At 37.3% G+C, this 15954-nt stretch overlaps 1 protein-coding gene across 1 annotated transcript; it reads left to right on the top strand.

Annotated features, from left to right (window-relative positions):
• The first annotated feature begins 9010 nt into the window (after positions 1 to 9010).
• Positions 9011 to 12123, top strand: LOC120442068 (vascular cell adhesion protein 1-like). The gene is made up of 5 exons (XM_039617822.1): positions 9011 to 9064; positions 10317 to 10545; positions 10630 to 10890; positions 11007 to 11097; positions 11256 to 12123. Exons 1-5 carry the CDS (start codon positions 9011 to 9013, stop codon positions 11335 to 11337), a joined length of 717 nt encoding a protein of 238 aa, XP_039473756.1. The 3' UTR covers positions 11338 to 12123.
• The last annotated feature ends 3831 nt before the right edge of the window (positions 12124 to 15954 follow it).

Genomic DNA, 15954 nt, shown 5'->3' with positions numbered 1-15954 from the left:
CTGATCATTTGGTAAGAAAACATTTTTTACATCTTACTAAAAATCACACAAAAAATAACCGCTTTCATTTTTTTTGTCTGATTTCAAATAAATGTAAATTTTGTTTTGCTCTAAAAAACATTGCAAGTTCCTGATTTGATCAAACCTTTATGTGATGTTATGTTTTTTTATACAGGTGATGAGTTTTGTGACAGTCCAGTCTGTGAACATCATGACAGACATCATGTTACTGAGTCTCCTCTTTATTCCAAGTGAGTCGTCTCATTTCAGTCATTTACAGTCTGACAGATCAGTGCAGATAGAGATACTTTACCATGTCACACATTTTATACTGAAGCTGTTGAGAAAAAAAACACGCCTGATAAAGTAAGTTTATCATAATTATGTGTTTTACTATTTTTTTTTCCAGACACTTTGGCTGCTTGTCCTCCAAACACACGCCTGTTCATCACTGCACCAACAGAGATGGAAGCTCTGAGTGGATCTTGTTTACAAATCCCATGTAACTTTAGTGCTGCTGGCCCAGAAAAGTTTGACAGCACAAGACCCGTCTTTGCAGTGTGGATTAGAAACGATAACAACTTTAATCCTGATCCAGAAAATGTGATCTTCAACAGCAGCGGGACAGTTAACATCTATCCAATGAATATTACAGGAAACCTGAAGGAGAAAAACTGCACCACTCTGTTTTCCAGTTTAACCACCAATTATACAAACACATACTACTTCAGAATTATGAACTGGCCGTACAGAAGTACAGCACGTTGTGATCCTCTAAAAATAACAATTAAAGGTGAGAACGTTTTCATGTTATTGTTAAGAATAAAAAGTCAGTGTTCATAACATTAGAACAGTTTGCCATTTCAAAGCTCAGCTATTTTTGCTCCATGGAGCAAATAACACATTTATGTTCCTGATGGAACATCGTGAATATGTAATATAAAGAATTTAAAACAACTACACTGATCTCCATCTCTTACTCGACTTTATTTCCTGTATTATCAGCAGTGATGGGAATAACGACAGTAAAAAGTAACGCCGTTTGGCTGAGGAAGAATAAAGTAGCGTTGGCAAACTATCACATGACCAGTTTAAGATGACATAGCAACAAGATGCTGTGTCAACCCAAGACAACCCTGAGTCTCTATTTTTGTGTTAAAAGTGTTGACTAAACTATATAACAGTTTTTAAACTGTGTTGATAGGCCATGTTAAACCAGAGTGATGATAAAAAATATCGTGATGATTTTTTTTCTGAATACTATCGTTATGTTCACTGCGGGAAGAAACGGTAAAACATGTTTTCAAAAGAAAGCGCTTGAAAGCACTCTCTTATGCGAGCAAAAAAAAAAAACCCTACCCTTTCCTATTGGTGGAAAAATTTACCATGTCGACTATTCAGTAAACGATATGGCAACATGTGGCATTTGGTTGTTTAGACGTGGGGAGGTTTTTGGAGAGGCAGCGGTGAGAGAGAGAGAGAGAGAGAGAGCAAGTTTTGAGATGAGAGATTTGTGACATTTAGCGTGTTTGGATTGGAGTGTGTAGTGTGTTGTTTAGTTAGTGTGTAGTGTAATCAACAGGTTTTTTTTAGTATGTCAGAACAATGAGGCGACTGCTGAATGTTGCAGTTGCTGCCAAAAAGACACAAAAAGCAAACTGCAGTGTAAACGCTGTCTCCAGGTGGAAACAGGAAGAGTGATACACCTTTCAGGCCTGCAGATATCAGGGTAGTGATGTTCTCCTTTATCTTAGAGTGGACAGAAATTATATTTTGGAGTTTCACAGATAATTTGTGTGGAATCTTATTTGATGCAGAACACCTGATTTTTCTGTAAATATTTTGAAATGGTTATTTTTAAAAAGCCTTTGCGACATTTTTAGATAAATGGCTGCAGAAGAACTTTGTTGTTTGCAAAGCAAAACAACAAATTTTAAAATGTACAATTTATATTTGAATTTCAAGTTATGAAAATGATTCATTGATGTTTGTTACTCTGTTTCTACTCTGATTTTATGTTTTTTGTCTGATTTTTGACTGTGTGTTAATGGTATGTACAGTATATCAAAACGAAAAATAACTGTAAATTCAGACATGTGAGGTTGTCCTGAAAAGAAGGCAAGATAAATAGTTTTTAAAGGTGAAATGTAGAGGCAGTGTCACAAGTAGTTAGAAAGGGCAGTTATACTCTGGACCCCAGAGGTAAAACATTTTTTAAGTAATGCAATAGTTACTTTTCCTAGTAAGTAGTTACTTTTATAATATTGTAATGCAGTTACTAACTCAATTACTTTTTTGAAGAAGTAACTAGAAACTATAACCAATTACTTTTTCAAAGTAACTTGCCTAACACTGATTATCAGTGTACAAACTGTGTTTATGATGTGAAACCACAGATTCTCCTTGAGGCCCAATATTACAATCCCAGGTGATCTGAAGGAGAAGGAGTCTGTCACTATAACCTGCTCAGCTCTCACTCCCTGTCCACACTCCCCTCCTCAACTCACCTGGAATCTCACACAAGACTCACAACAAAATAGAGAAAAACACAGATGGAAGCTTTACAACTAAAATCCAGCAGACCATCACTCTGTCAGACACACATGATGGAAAGAAGATCAGCTGCTCTGCCAGATATCCTGTGAACCAAGGAAAAGACACCAAGACAGCAGAGACAGAAGAGACTCTCAGTGTTTCATGTAAGACACTCAGAGTTTGTTGTTGAACCGAAACCTATAGGACAACATGATTTATGGCATATGTCTTTCTTTTTTTCTCTCCAGATGCTCCTAAAGACACCTCAGCATCCATCAGTCCATCAGGTTTGGTGTCAGCAGGCAGCTGGGTGAAGCTGACCTGCTCCAGCAGAGCCAAACCTCCAGTCAGCAGCTTCACCTGGTTCAAGAAGAGCAGAGATGGAGCTGTGAAAGTATCTGAAGGAGAGATTTACAGCTTCAATGTAACAGATGGAGGAGTTTGTTACTGTGTGGCCACTAATGATCTGGGTAATCAGACATCAGCAGAGATTAACGTGGCTGTGGGAGGTATTTGTACTAGTCCCATTTTTCCTTTTGTCCTAACTTTGAAACGTCACTTCAAGTGGAAATCGTGCCCATTCTGCATCATTTGTAAACTTTAAATTATATCTTGATGTAGGGAAGTAACAATAAAAGCTGAAAAACAAAAAGAATAATATGAATAAAAACATAAAAGCTGGTAACAAAGTAAAAGTAAGTCAAAATGTTAAATCATCAAGCTACACTATTCTAAAATAAGTAGAAGTGCCTTCGGGAGTGAAGAGAAAGCAGGACACAGCCACATAGACAGCATCATGGTGTATTCACCAAAAGGGCATTATTTAATGTGAAATGTTCGTTTTCTCTTATTTCATGTTTTCTTTCTTCTAAAATCTTGTTGCATTGCAGATGATCTGTTTGGTGTCAACACTGTCTTCATTACGCTAGTGAAGACTGTGGGAATCATACTGCTTGTGAGCACACTGGTCTTATTTGAGTGGTGAGTCAGCTGCTTCTATTATAGATATTTAAAACTATTTAAAGGATAACTGGTTGAATTTCACTTTTATTTTGATTCTATTAAGTAGATGTTTATTATTAATCACTAAAAAAAAAAAAAACAACTGCTTTCTTTTTAATGTCTTTCTGTTTTTCTTCAGCTGGTTTAGATCAGGACGCTTCAACACACCAGAGACAGAAAGCGTTCACATGAACAGAGCAGCATCACAGTCTAATAATTAAAGTGTCTGCAAGAAGAGGACAAACATCTCGGAGATCAGCAGTGTTAACATCTGCATGCTGACACAAACATCTGTATAGTACTCAAGTAATGTTAACATTTGGATGTGAACCCTTTTGTTTAAGTTAACTAACATGTTAGGATGCAAATCTATGACTGGCATTAACATTTGCTAATAGCTGATAAAAATAATCACTATCTGAAGCGTTTCTCAACAATCAGCTGTCTGCTGCACAAAAACCACACTGTGGTGTTACTGTGAATTGTTTGTGCTGAAGGCACCACTCCACATATGATGAAAGATAAAGTGTCTGAGAACTGAGAAGTTAAAAACAGAACCTTACTGAGACATTTGACCAACAGGAAGCTACAAACACAGTTTCTAACAGATCTGTGAGTACAGACATGAAGTCTTTTGCAACAACATTTCTTAATCATGTGGTCAGTGACTCTGTGTATTTTTTTCATTCTTTGTGTTCATGTTTTAAGATATTATTTATGAAGTTAGTACATACAAGAAAATGTCTACATGTAGGCCATTTCTTTGGATGTCAGGACCCAGTTTCCCATAAATAACATTGCATTGTAACAAGTTGATCAGTGTCATTCTTGTGTCTGACTGATCCTTCAAAATAAAGTTATTATATATAATACAGTTCTTGTTGAATCAGCAGATCAATCAATAGAATGATATAACCATCAACACTTCCAGTTACATTATTATACAAATACAGATACTTTATTTACACAATTGTAGAACAGGTTTGCATTGTTTCTTCTAGTAATTTATTCATGGAATTGTTTCATATTTTTGTTTTCATAACAAAATGAGTTTTGTGACAGTCCAATCTGTGAACTTCATAACAAATATGTTACTGAGTCTCCTCTTTATTGCAAGGCTCATTTCAGTCGTTCACTGTCTGACAGATCAGTGCAGACAGAGATACTTTACAAAGACACATTTACACTGAACCTGTTGACTCTAATGGGGAAAGGAGAAGCAAATAACACTTCTCTGTTGAAATACATTTATTCAAACATCCATCATAGATTCTCACGAGGTTTCTCTTCATGTAAACGTTTACCTTTTAATTTTATTGTTATTTATTATTTTATGTAAGATTAGTATTATACATAAGATCCATCTTATTAATGAACATTAACGAGCGCTGGTGTTTTAGATGCCAGAATGATGTTTTCTTTCACTCACAATCTTACTAATGGCTCTGACACTATGGTGTTCATGCTGTGTGTGTATGTACACAGACTACGGCTCCACGTTAAATGATGACAACATCATCATCAGTGTTGTTGTGTTTTCAGTCCTTCTGTTTAAAAAGTGGAGGCTGGGTAGGTTTAACGTTGTCATAGTTTTTATTCACACACGTGCTGCTAGTTATGTTTCTATTGCAGATCTGTGTGGGTGAAATGTTCACATTCAGTGTTCAAATGTTCAAAGAAAATGTCACATTGATCACTATAAATGATAAATATCATTAGCTGCAGGAAAGGGGTGGTGCAGTGGGTTCAGGGTCATGCTGTGGAGGCTGGCTGGTGCAGCTGCCAGTCTAGTTATGGCTCTCCTATTTCTATGCAGTAGTGCACAGGGCTGTCAAGAAAACAGCACAGATAGACCTGGTGGGCACTGCTGAACAGTGAACAACACTGTATGTAAACAAAAATATTGTTAACATAAAAACCATGTGCATGTGTGGGGGTTTCATAGTGGCAGACGTGCTACACACCACCGTTCAACTACTGGCTGCATCTGTGTCAAGGTCACTCGTAAATCTGTTTATTAAGTTCATGTCTCCAGGAGACAATATAAAAACACTGTAAAGCAAACAACATAAACTACTTTAAGCTTTCTGGTTTGGATGCTGTGATGATGTTCTCATTAGTGTCTCTTCACCAGCTACTTTGTTCCTCCAGGTTTTGTTGGGGAAACTTTGCGTAATGAGGACACTGTTGGGTCATGTGATGTGTTCTTCCTGTCACTTCCTTTTATTTAACAAACATTCAAACAGTCATTTTATCTCTTGTTGTTGCACATTAGTTTTTTAGTTGAATTCATGTGGAAATGTGTCATTTGTGACGAACTCTTGTGATGTCACTTCTTTGGATCTGAGAAACTTCAGGTTCAGCTTCTGTTCTTCCTTCAGTCTGTGAAGAGGAACAAAATAAAAATGAAATAGAGTACAATTATTCCAGACTGCTGATTTAGAAATAGATTTACGTTTGACTTTTTCCAACATAAACTCTGGCTAATTTTGGGAGAATCAGGTGTCTTCAGCTTAACTTTCTCAAAGGTTCATCCAAGAGGCGATAAGGTGTTATCATATTTTTTTTTAAAACAGCTTGTTGGAATTGATTTTTCTTATATTGTCATTTGTGCTTAGAAACATATAATCATTTGTATGCTGATAAGAATGATATCCTTATTATGTCTGATAAGATTCTGTGTGCACTTGTGTACCATGAGATGAGAGGAAGCAGCCTTGACGTTATAATTCCATTATAGCTTTTGATACCAAACTGTTCTGTTTCTTGAGGTGCAAGATTTCACACCTTTAAATGTGCATTTGAGATATGACCTATTGCAAATTCCTACTTTTATAGTTTAGCAAGATGTTTACTTCTGCTTTTCTGCATACCTCATACACACAGTTTAAGTTCATTGTAACATCATATGTCTATGTATAGTATGGCTGGAAGCACACACACACACATGCACCTACACACACCCACACACACAGAATACAGACACTGATGTTGTTCAGATATGCCTGCTTAAGAATATCACGTGTATTTGTAATTGCATATTCATGAATGATTGCTTGCTGACAATAAAAAGGGCTGCAGCGAAGGAATCAGTTGAAATTGGCTAAGGACAGGAGAAGGCCTGGGCTGACTTCCCTCGCGAGCCACAAAGACAAAGAGCTCTGTCTTGTTTTGTTTTGTCGTGCAGTTTGGGCTTGTGTTCCAGCAGGGTTTGATAGATAAACCCAACACAGATCTCAGTAACATAATACGTAAACATTATTTGAATGACTATCATAAAATTGTCAAGTTCTTTACCCGAAAAAGTTGACTTTGTTCATCTGGATGTAGCGTTTTCAGTGGGAGAAACATTTTGTCACTCATCCAAGTGACTTCTTCATTCTCAGCTGACTGCAGGTTTCCCCAACCTGATGAACAGTACATTTGCACAATGACTCTAACCAGCACTGGATTAGTATTGAAATGTTTCTCCCACTTCCCGATAAAAAGAATCAGCTTTTTGGGATTTACTTACCTGGATGATTGAGCATGCATCAGAGCATCATAAGTTCATTAGTTCTTTGATTAGACAGGTGGGTGGTGGAGACCTAAATCCTCTGTAGGTCTTCACTTACTGTCTAGTTTTGTTTATTTTCACTTTCGTTAGGTTAGGCTGTTTGAGTCTGTTTATTGCTACTATACATGCTCAATGGAACCAAGGCTAGTCAATTTTATGTATATAACAATCAAATATAACATCTTGGCCACCTGCCTAATATTGTGTTGGTTCCCCTTTTGCTGTCAAAACAGCCCTGACTGATCGAGGTATGGACTCCACAAAACTGCTGAAGGTGGGCTGAGGTATCTGCACCAAGATGCTTTAATTTGTGTAAATTGTGAGGTGGGGCCTTCATGGATAGGACTTGTTTCTTCAGTACATCCCACAGTTGCTTGATTGGATTAAGATCTGGAACATCTGGAGGCCTAGTCAACGCCTCAGTCTCATTGTTGTGTTTGTGAAACCACTCCTAAATCATTTTTACTTTGTGTCAGCGTGCATTATCCTGCTGAAAGAGACCACAGCCATCAGGGAATACAGTTTCCATTAAAGTGTGGACATGGTCTATAATAATGCTTATGGAGGTGATACATGTCACAGTAAGATACACATGATTGGTAGGACCCAAGGTTTCCCAGCAGAACATTGGTTCATCACACTTCCTCTGCCAGCTTTCCTTATTTCCATAGAGATTCCTGCTGCCAGGTGTTCCCCAACTAAGTGATGCATCCAGCCATCCATATGATGTAAAAGAAAATGTGATCCATCAGGCCAAACCACCTTCTTTCATTGCTCCATGGTCCAGTTCTGCTCATGTGCTCAGTGTTGGTTCTTTCATCAGCGGACAGGCGTCAACGTAGGCAGCCTGACTGGTCTGCAGCTTTGCAGCCCCATACACAACAAACTGCAATAGACTGTCTATTCTGACACATTTCTTTAGTTTTGCTGTCTCTTTGTCAGTAATATTCTGTTTATTGTGTGTTGTTTTTCCAGCTGTTTTCTTCTCTCCATAATTACCTTCTCTCATTATGTGATTATTTTGGTGCTGAAGGAAACACACTACAAACAATAAAAGATAAAAACATTCAGACATCTGCTATTGGCCGAGTGGATCAACTGAAGAATGAATCATTAAATAAAAGCAGAAAGATTTAGACACATCGAGGAAGCTGATCAACACAAAGCTGTAACCTGTGTGAGTACAGACACACACAGAGACACAAAAGAAGAACACAAAAGCTAAGACACAAATACTAATATTAATGAGAGAATGAGGAACAAGTTAGTGTGTGAGTGGGGGTCATGTGAATCTATAAACAGGCAGGTGGAAGTGATGGCTTCTAAATTGACAACAGAGTGCATGATGGGAACATAAAAGGCAGACTGACTGAAAAGAAAGACAAAAAAAAAGTGTCACAGGTCTGTTTGCTTTGGCATTACAACATCTAAACAGAGAAGTGTTTCAGTCGCTGTGTTTCTGCTGAAATCACACACAGACTTTTATTTTGTCGTTTCTCCTGTAGCAGTCTGATCATTAGGTAAGAAAACATTTTAATTTAATTTTTATATGACAATAAAAATAACTTCTTTAATTTTATTCTCTGATTTCAAATAAATGTAAATTTTGTATTGTTCTATAAAACAATGCAAGTTCCTGATTTGATCAAACCTTTATGTGATGTTATGTTTTTATACAGGTGATGAGTTTTGTGACAGTCCAGTCTGTGAACATCATGACAGACATCATGTTACTGAGTCTCCTCTTTATTCCAAGTGAGCCGTCTCATTTCAGTCATTTACAGTCTGACAGATCAGTGCAGATAGAGATACTTTACAGAAACAAAACCCTCACTCCGTGCAATACTGTACCAACTGCCACTCAAAAATTTTGTACTGCTCAGTTTGTGCTGCTGCTCACTCCTGCCACTTTATCTCATGTGCAACATTCCATTTGCCACCCCCACCCCTCCCACCCCCACCCCCATACATGTCAGTGGTCACATTTTTATTTAAGATTTCTTTATCTATTTATACAAGTGTGTACATATATTTATCTATATATTTAGTCTGTTAATATTGCTTACTATATATTTTTCGCTATATTTTATAAATATTTTGTTTTTCTTTACTATTTTTACTGTCTATCATGCTGAGTGACTTGTCTTCTGCTCGTCAAATACATTTCATAGCAATGTTGACCCTGTGCTAACTTCCATATGACAAATAAAACTGAAACTGAAACTGAACTGAAACATGTCTGATAAACTCAGTTTATCATAATTATGTTTCCTATCATGTGTATTAGTTTGTTTTGATTTTTTCCAGGCTCTTTGGCTGCTTGTCCTCAGGATTCAAACCTGTTCATCACTGCACCAGCAGAGATGGAAGCTCTGAGTGGATCTTGTTTACAAATCCCATGTAACTTTAGTACTGCTGGAAAGGATGAGTTTGACAGCACAAGACCTGTCTTTGCAGTGTGGATTAAAAAAGATAACAACATTAAAGCTCATCCTGAAAATGAAATCTTTAACAGCAGTGGGACAGTTAACATCTATCCAATGAAGATTACAGGAAACCTGAAGGAGAAAAACTGCACCACTCTGTTTTCCAGTTTAAACACAACTTATACAAACACATACTACCTCAGAATTATGAACTGGCCGTTCAGAGGAACAGCTGTTTGTGATCCTCTAAAAATAACAATTAAAGGTGAGAAACTTTTCATTTTAATGTTAAGATTAAAAAGTTGAATGGAATTATTATTATAAGTCAGATTTTACAGAAATTTTTTAATTATTATATTATTTAATATTATTATAATATTATTTATAAATATTACTTTTAATTATTTTCCAATATCTTTCAGGTTATTCAAAAGTGTTTGCACTACAATGTTGATAATATTAGAAACTTACTGTATCTACTGACTTTACATTAGACAGAAAAAAACAGTGAATGCTTGATGTCCAGGTTTCTCTGTTTGCTTTCTGCGGTTATTCAAAAGCTCAGCTATTTCTGCTACATGGAGGAAATAATAAATTTATATTTCTGATCATCATGAGCATGTAATATCGAGACTTTAACACAACTACACTGATCTCCATCTGTTACTTGACTGTATTTTCTGTATTATCAGTGTACAAACTATGTTTGATGTGAAACCACAGATTCTCCTTGAGGCCCAATATTATAATCCCAGGTGATCTGAAGGAGAAGGAGTCTGTCACTATAACCTGCTCAGCTCTCACTCCCTGTCCACACCCCTCCTCAACTCACCTGGAATCTCACACAAGACTCTCACAACAAAATAGAGGAAAACACAGATGGAAGCTTTACAACTAAAATCCAGCAGACCATCACTCTGTCAGACACACATGATGGAAAGAAGATCAGCTGCTCTGCCAGATATCCTGTGAACCAAGGAAAAGACACCAAGACAGCAGAGACAGAAGAGACTGTCAGTGTTTCATGTAAGACAATCAGAGTTTGTTGTTGAACCGAAACCTATTGGACAACATGATTTATGGCATATGTCTTTCTTTTTTTCTCTCCAGATGCTCCTAAAGAGACCTCAGCATCCATCAGTCCATCAGATTTGGTGTCAGCAGGCAGCTGGGTGAAGCTGACCTGCTCCAGCAGAGCCAAACCTCCAGTCAGCAGCTTCACCTGGTTCAAGAAGAGCAGAGATGGAGCTGTGGAAGTATCTGAAGGAGAGATTTACAGCTTCAATGTAACAGATGGAGGAGTTTATTACTGTGTGGCCACTAATGATCTGGGTAATCAGACATCAGCAGAGATTCATGTGACTGTTGGAGGTATATGAACTATAGTTCTTTTTTTCCATTTTACTTTAAAGTGAAACATCTGTTCAAGTGATAATCGTGCAGATTCTGCATCATCTGCAAACATTAAATTATATGTTACATTGCAGGTGAACAGTCAGGAAAACTCTTTGGTGTCTACACTATAGTGAAGACTGTGGGGCTCATACTGCTTCTGAGCACACTGGTCTTATTTGAGTGGTGAGTCAGCTGCTTTTATGATACTCATTTAAAACTATTTACAGGATAACTGGTTTAATTTCACTTTTATTGTGATTCTATTAAGTAGATGTTTATTATTAATCCCTAAAAAAACAAAATAACAACTGCTTCTCTTTTTCTTTCTGTTTTTTCTTCAGCTGGTTTAGATCAGGACGCTTCAACACACCAGAGACAGAAAGCGTTCACATGAACAGAGCAGCATCACAGTCTAATAATTAAAGTGTCTGCAAGAAGAGGACAAACATCTCGGAGATCAGCAGTGTTAACATCTGCATGCTGACACAAACATCTGTATAGTACTCAAGTAATGTTAACATTTGGATGTGAACCCTTTTGTTCAAGATAACTAACATGTTAGGATGCAAATCTATGACTGACCTTGACATTTGCTGATAGCTGATAAAAAATAATCACTATCTGAAGCGTTTATCAACAATCAGCTGTCTGCTGCACAAAAAAACCACACTGTGGTGTTACTGTGAATTTTTTGTGCTGAAGGCACCACTCCACATATGATGAAAGATAAAGTGTCTGTTTGTAACTGATTTACTTCACTGGTGAAGAAGAACTGATGAGTTAAAAACAGAACCTTACTGAGACATTTGATCAACAGGAAGCTGCAGACACAGTTTCTATCAGATCTGTGAGTACAGACATGAAGTCTTTTGCAACAACATTTCTTAATCATGTGGTCAGTGACTCTGTGTATTTTTTCATTCTTTGTGTTCATGTTTTAAGATATTATTTATGAAGTTAGTACATACAAGAAAATGTCTACATGTAGGTCATTTCTTTGGATGTCAGGACCGAATTTCCCACAAATAACATTGCATTGTAACAAGTTGATCAGTGTCATTCATGTCACCCATCAGTGTCATTCTTGTGTCTGACTGGTCATTCTAAATAAAGTCAATATATACATAATGCAGTCCCTTTTGAATCAGCAGATCAATCAATAGAATGATATAACCATCAACACTTCCAGTTCCATTATAATACAAATACAGATACTTTATTTACACAATTGTAGAACAGGTTTGCATTGTTTCTCCTAGTAATTTATTCATGGAATTATTTCATATTTTTGTTTTCATAACAAAATGAGTTTTTGTGACAGTCCAATCTGTGAACTTTATAACAAATATGTTACTGAGTCTCCTCTTTATTGCAAGGCTCATTTCAGTCGTTCACTGTCTAACAGATCAGTGCAGACAGAGATACTTCACAAAGACACATTTACACTGAACCTGTTGACACTAATGGGGAAAGGAGAAGCAAATAACACTTCTCTGTTGAAATACATTTATTCAAACATTCATCATAGATTCTCACGAGGTTTCTCTTCATGTAAACGTTTACCTTTTAATTTTATTGTTATTTATTATTTTATGTAAGATTAGTATTATACATAAGATCCATCTTATTAATGAACATTAACGAGCGCTGGTGTTTTAGATGCCAGAATGATGTTTTCTTTCACTCACAATCTTACTAATGGCTCTGACACTATGGTGTTCATGCTGTGTGTGTATGTGTACACAGACTACGGCTCCACATTAAATGATGACAACATCATCATCAGTGTTGTTGTGTTTTCAGTCCTTCTGTTTAAAAAGTGGGGCTGGGTAGGTTTAACGTTGTCATAGTTTTTATTCACACACGTGCTGCTAGTTATGTTTCTATTGCAGATCTGTGTGGGTGAAATGTTCACATTCAGTGTTCAAATGTTCAAAGAAAATGTCACATTGATCTCCTATTTCTATTTCTATGCAGTAGTGCACAGGGCTGTCAAGAAAACAGCACACTGCTGAACAGTGAACAACTCTGTAGAAACTGTATGTAAACAAAAATATTGTTAACATAAAAACCATGTGCATGTGCATGTGTGGGGGTTTCATAGTGGCAGACGTGCTACACACCACCGTTCAACTACTGGCTGCATCTGTGTCAAGGTCACTCGTAAATCTGTTTATTAAGTTCATGTCTCCAGGAGACAATATAAAAACACTGTAAAGCAAACAACATAAACTACTGTAAGCTTTCTGGTTTGGATGCTGTGATGATGTTCTCATTAGTGTCTCTTCACCAGCTACTTTGTTCCTCCAGGTTTTGTTGGGGAAACTTTGTTTAATGAGGACGCTGTTGGGTCATGTGATGTGTTCTTCCTGTGACTTCCTTTTATTTAACAAACATTCAAACAGTCATTTTATCTCTTGTTGTTGCACATTAGTTTTTAGTTGAATTCATGTGGAAATATGTCATTTGTGATGAACTCTTGTGATGTCACTTCTTTGGGTCTGAGAAACTTCAGGTTCAGCTTCTGTTCTTCCTTCAGTCTGTGAAGAGGAACAAAAAAATAAAAATGAAATAGAGTACAATTATTCCAGACTGCTAATTTAGAAATAGATTTACGTTTGACTTTTTCCAACATAAACTCTGGCTAATTTTGGGAGAATCAGGTGTCTTCAGTTTAACTTTCTCAAAGGTTCATCCAAGAGGCGATAAGGAGTTATCATATTTTTTTTAAAACAGCTTGTTGGAATTGATTTTTCTTATATTGTCATTTGTGCTTAGAAACATATAATCATTTGTATGCTGATAAGAATCATATCCTTATTAGGTCTGATAAGATTCTGTGTGCACTTGTGTACCATGAGATGAGAGGAAGCAGCCTTGACGTTATAATTCCATTATAGCTTTTGATACCAAACTGTTCTGTTTCTTGAGGTGCAAGATTTCACACCTTTAAATGTGCATTTGAGATATGACCTATTGCAAATTCCTACTTTTATAGTTTAACAAGACGTTTACTTCTGCTTTTCTGCATACCTCATACACACAGTTTAAGTTCATTGTAACGTCATATGTCTATGTATAGTACAGTGGCTTGCAAAAGTATTCGCCCCCCTTGAACTTTTCCACATTTTGTCACATTACAGCCACAAACATGAATCAATTTCATTGGAATTCCACGTGAAAGACCAATACAAAGTGGTGTACACGTGAGAAGTGGAACGAAAATCATACATGATTCCAAACATTTTTTACAAATAAATAACTGAAAAGTGGGGTGTGCGTAATTATTCAGCCCCCTTTGGTCTGAGTGCAGTCAGTTGCCCATAAACATTACCTGATGAGTGATAATGACTAAATAGAGTACACCTGTGTGTAATCTAATGTCAGTACAAATACAGCTGCTCTGTGACGGCCTCAGAGGTTCCAGGCTTAGACTGGGACATTGTGCGTTAAATAAAACACTACAGATGATAGGAGAACATGAGACGGGGCTTTGTGGGGTGTGCCAGGAGGAGGAGGAGACGGTAGAGCATGTAATACTGCGGTGCAAGGGTTATGATGTGGAGAGAAAAGTTCTGCAGAATAGATTGAGGGAGCGGGGAATCGGGGAATTTAATCTGAAGAGTGTGTTGGAGGGTAGTAGGGCACAGGTGAGGGACTTGGTGGGGTTTTTGAAGGCTATAGGTGTGTATGAAAGAGTGTGAGGTTTTTTTTTTTTTTTTTTTTTTTTTTGTTTGTTTTGTTTTTTGGGGGGGGGTTTTTTGGGTTTTTTTTGATACAGATTGTAAGCTCACTGTCTGATCCATACTCCGGAACAGTAGGAGGCGGTAATGCTCCTTTTACGTTGGTTGCCAACCGCTGTTAAAAACAAAGAAGAAGAAGAAGAAGAAGAAGGCCTCAGAGGTTGTCTAAGAAAATATTGGGAGCAACAACACCATGAAGTCCAAAGAACACACCAGACAGGTCAGGGATAAAGTTATTGAGAAATTTAAAGCAGGCTTAGGCTACAAAAAGATTTCCCAAGCCTTGAACATCCCACGGAGCACTGTTCAAGCGATCATTCAGAAATGGAAGGAGTATGGCACAACTGTAAACCTACCAAGACAAGGCCGTCCACCTAAACTCACAGGCCGAACAAGGAGAGCGCTGATCAGAAATTCAGCCAAGAGGCCCATGGTGACACACACACAGAATACAGACACTGATGTTTTTCAGATATGCCTGCTTAAGAATGTCACGTGTATTTGTAATTGCATATTCATGAATGATTGCTTGCTGACAATAAAAAGGGCTGCAGTGAAGGAATCAGTTGAAATTGGCTAAGGACAGGAGAAGGCCTGGGCTGACTTCCCTCGTGAGCCACAAAGACAAAGAGCTCTGTCTTGTTTTGTTTTGTCGTGCAGTTTGGGCTTGTGTTCCAGCAGGGTTTGATAGATAAACCCAACACAGATCTCAGTAACATAATACATAAACATTATTTGAATGACTATCATAAAATTGTCAAGTTCTTTACCGAAAAAGTTGACTTTGTTCATCTGGATGTAGCATTTTCAGTGGAGAAACATTTTGTCACTCATCCAAGTGACTTCTTCATTCTCAGCTGACTGCAGGTTTCCCCAACCTGATGAACAGTACATTTGCACAATGACTCTAACCAGCACTGGATTAGCAATGAAATGTTTCTCCCACTTCCCGATAAAAAGAATCAGCTTTTTGGGATTTACTTACCTGGATGATTGAGCATGCATCAGAGCATCATAAGTTCATTAGTTCTTTGATTAGACAGGTGGGTGGTGGAGATCTAAATCCACTGTAGGTCTTCACTTACTGCCTAGTTTTGTTTATTTTCACTTTTGTTAGGTTAGGCTGTTTGAGTCTGTTTATTGCTACCATACATGCTCAATGGAACCAAGGCTAGTCAATTTTATGTATATCCGGTTGTTCAGTCTGACGTCACTGGCCGTGTCTGGGCCTAAACTCAGCTGCAGGTCCATATATCAAACGATCACTGTGGCATTACTGAGAGTTGAAAAACTGTCT

This window comes from Oreochromis aureus, linkage group 9 (assembly GCF_013358895.1).
Source record: "Oreochromis aureus strain Israel breed Guangdong linkage group 9, ZZ_aureus, whole genome shotgun sequence".
Taxonomy (NCBI): domain Eukaryota; kingdom Metazoa; phylum Chordata; class Actinopteri; order Cichliformes; family Cichlidae; genus Oreochromis; species Oreochromis aureus.
The sequence above is the reverse complement of the archived record's forward strand: the minus strand, read 5'-3'. Positions and strand labels throughout refer to the sequence as shown.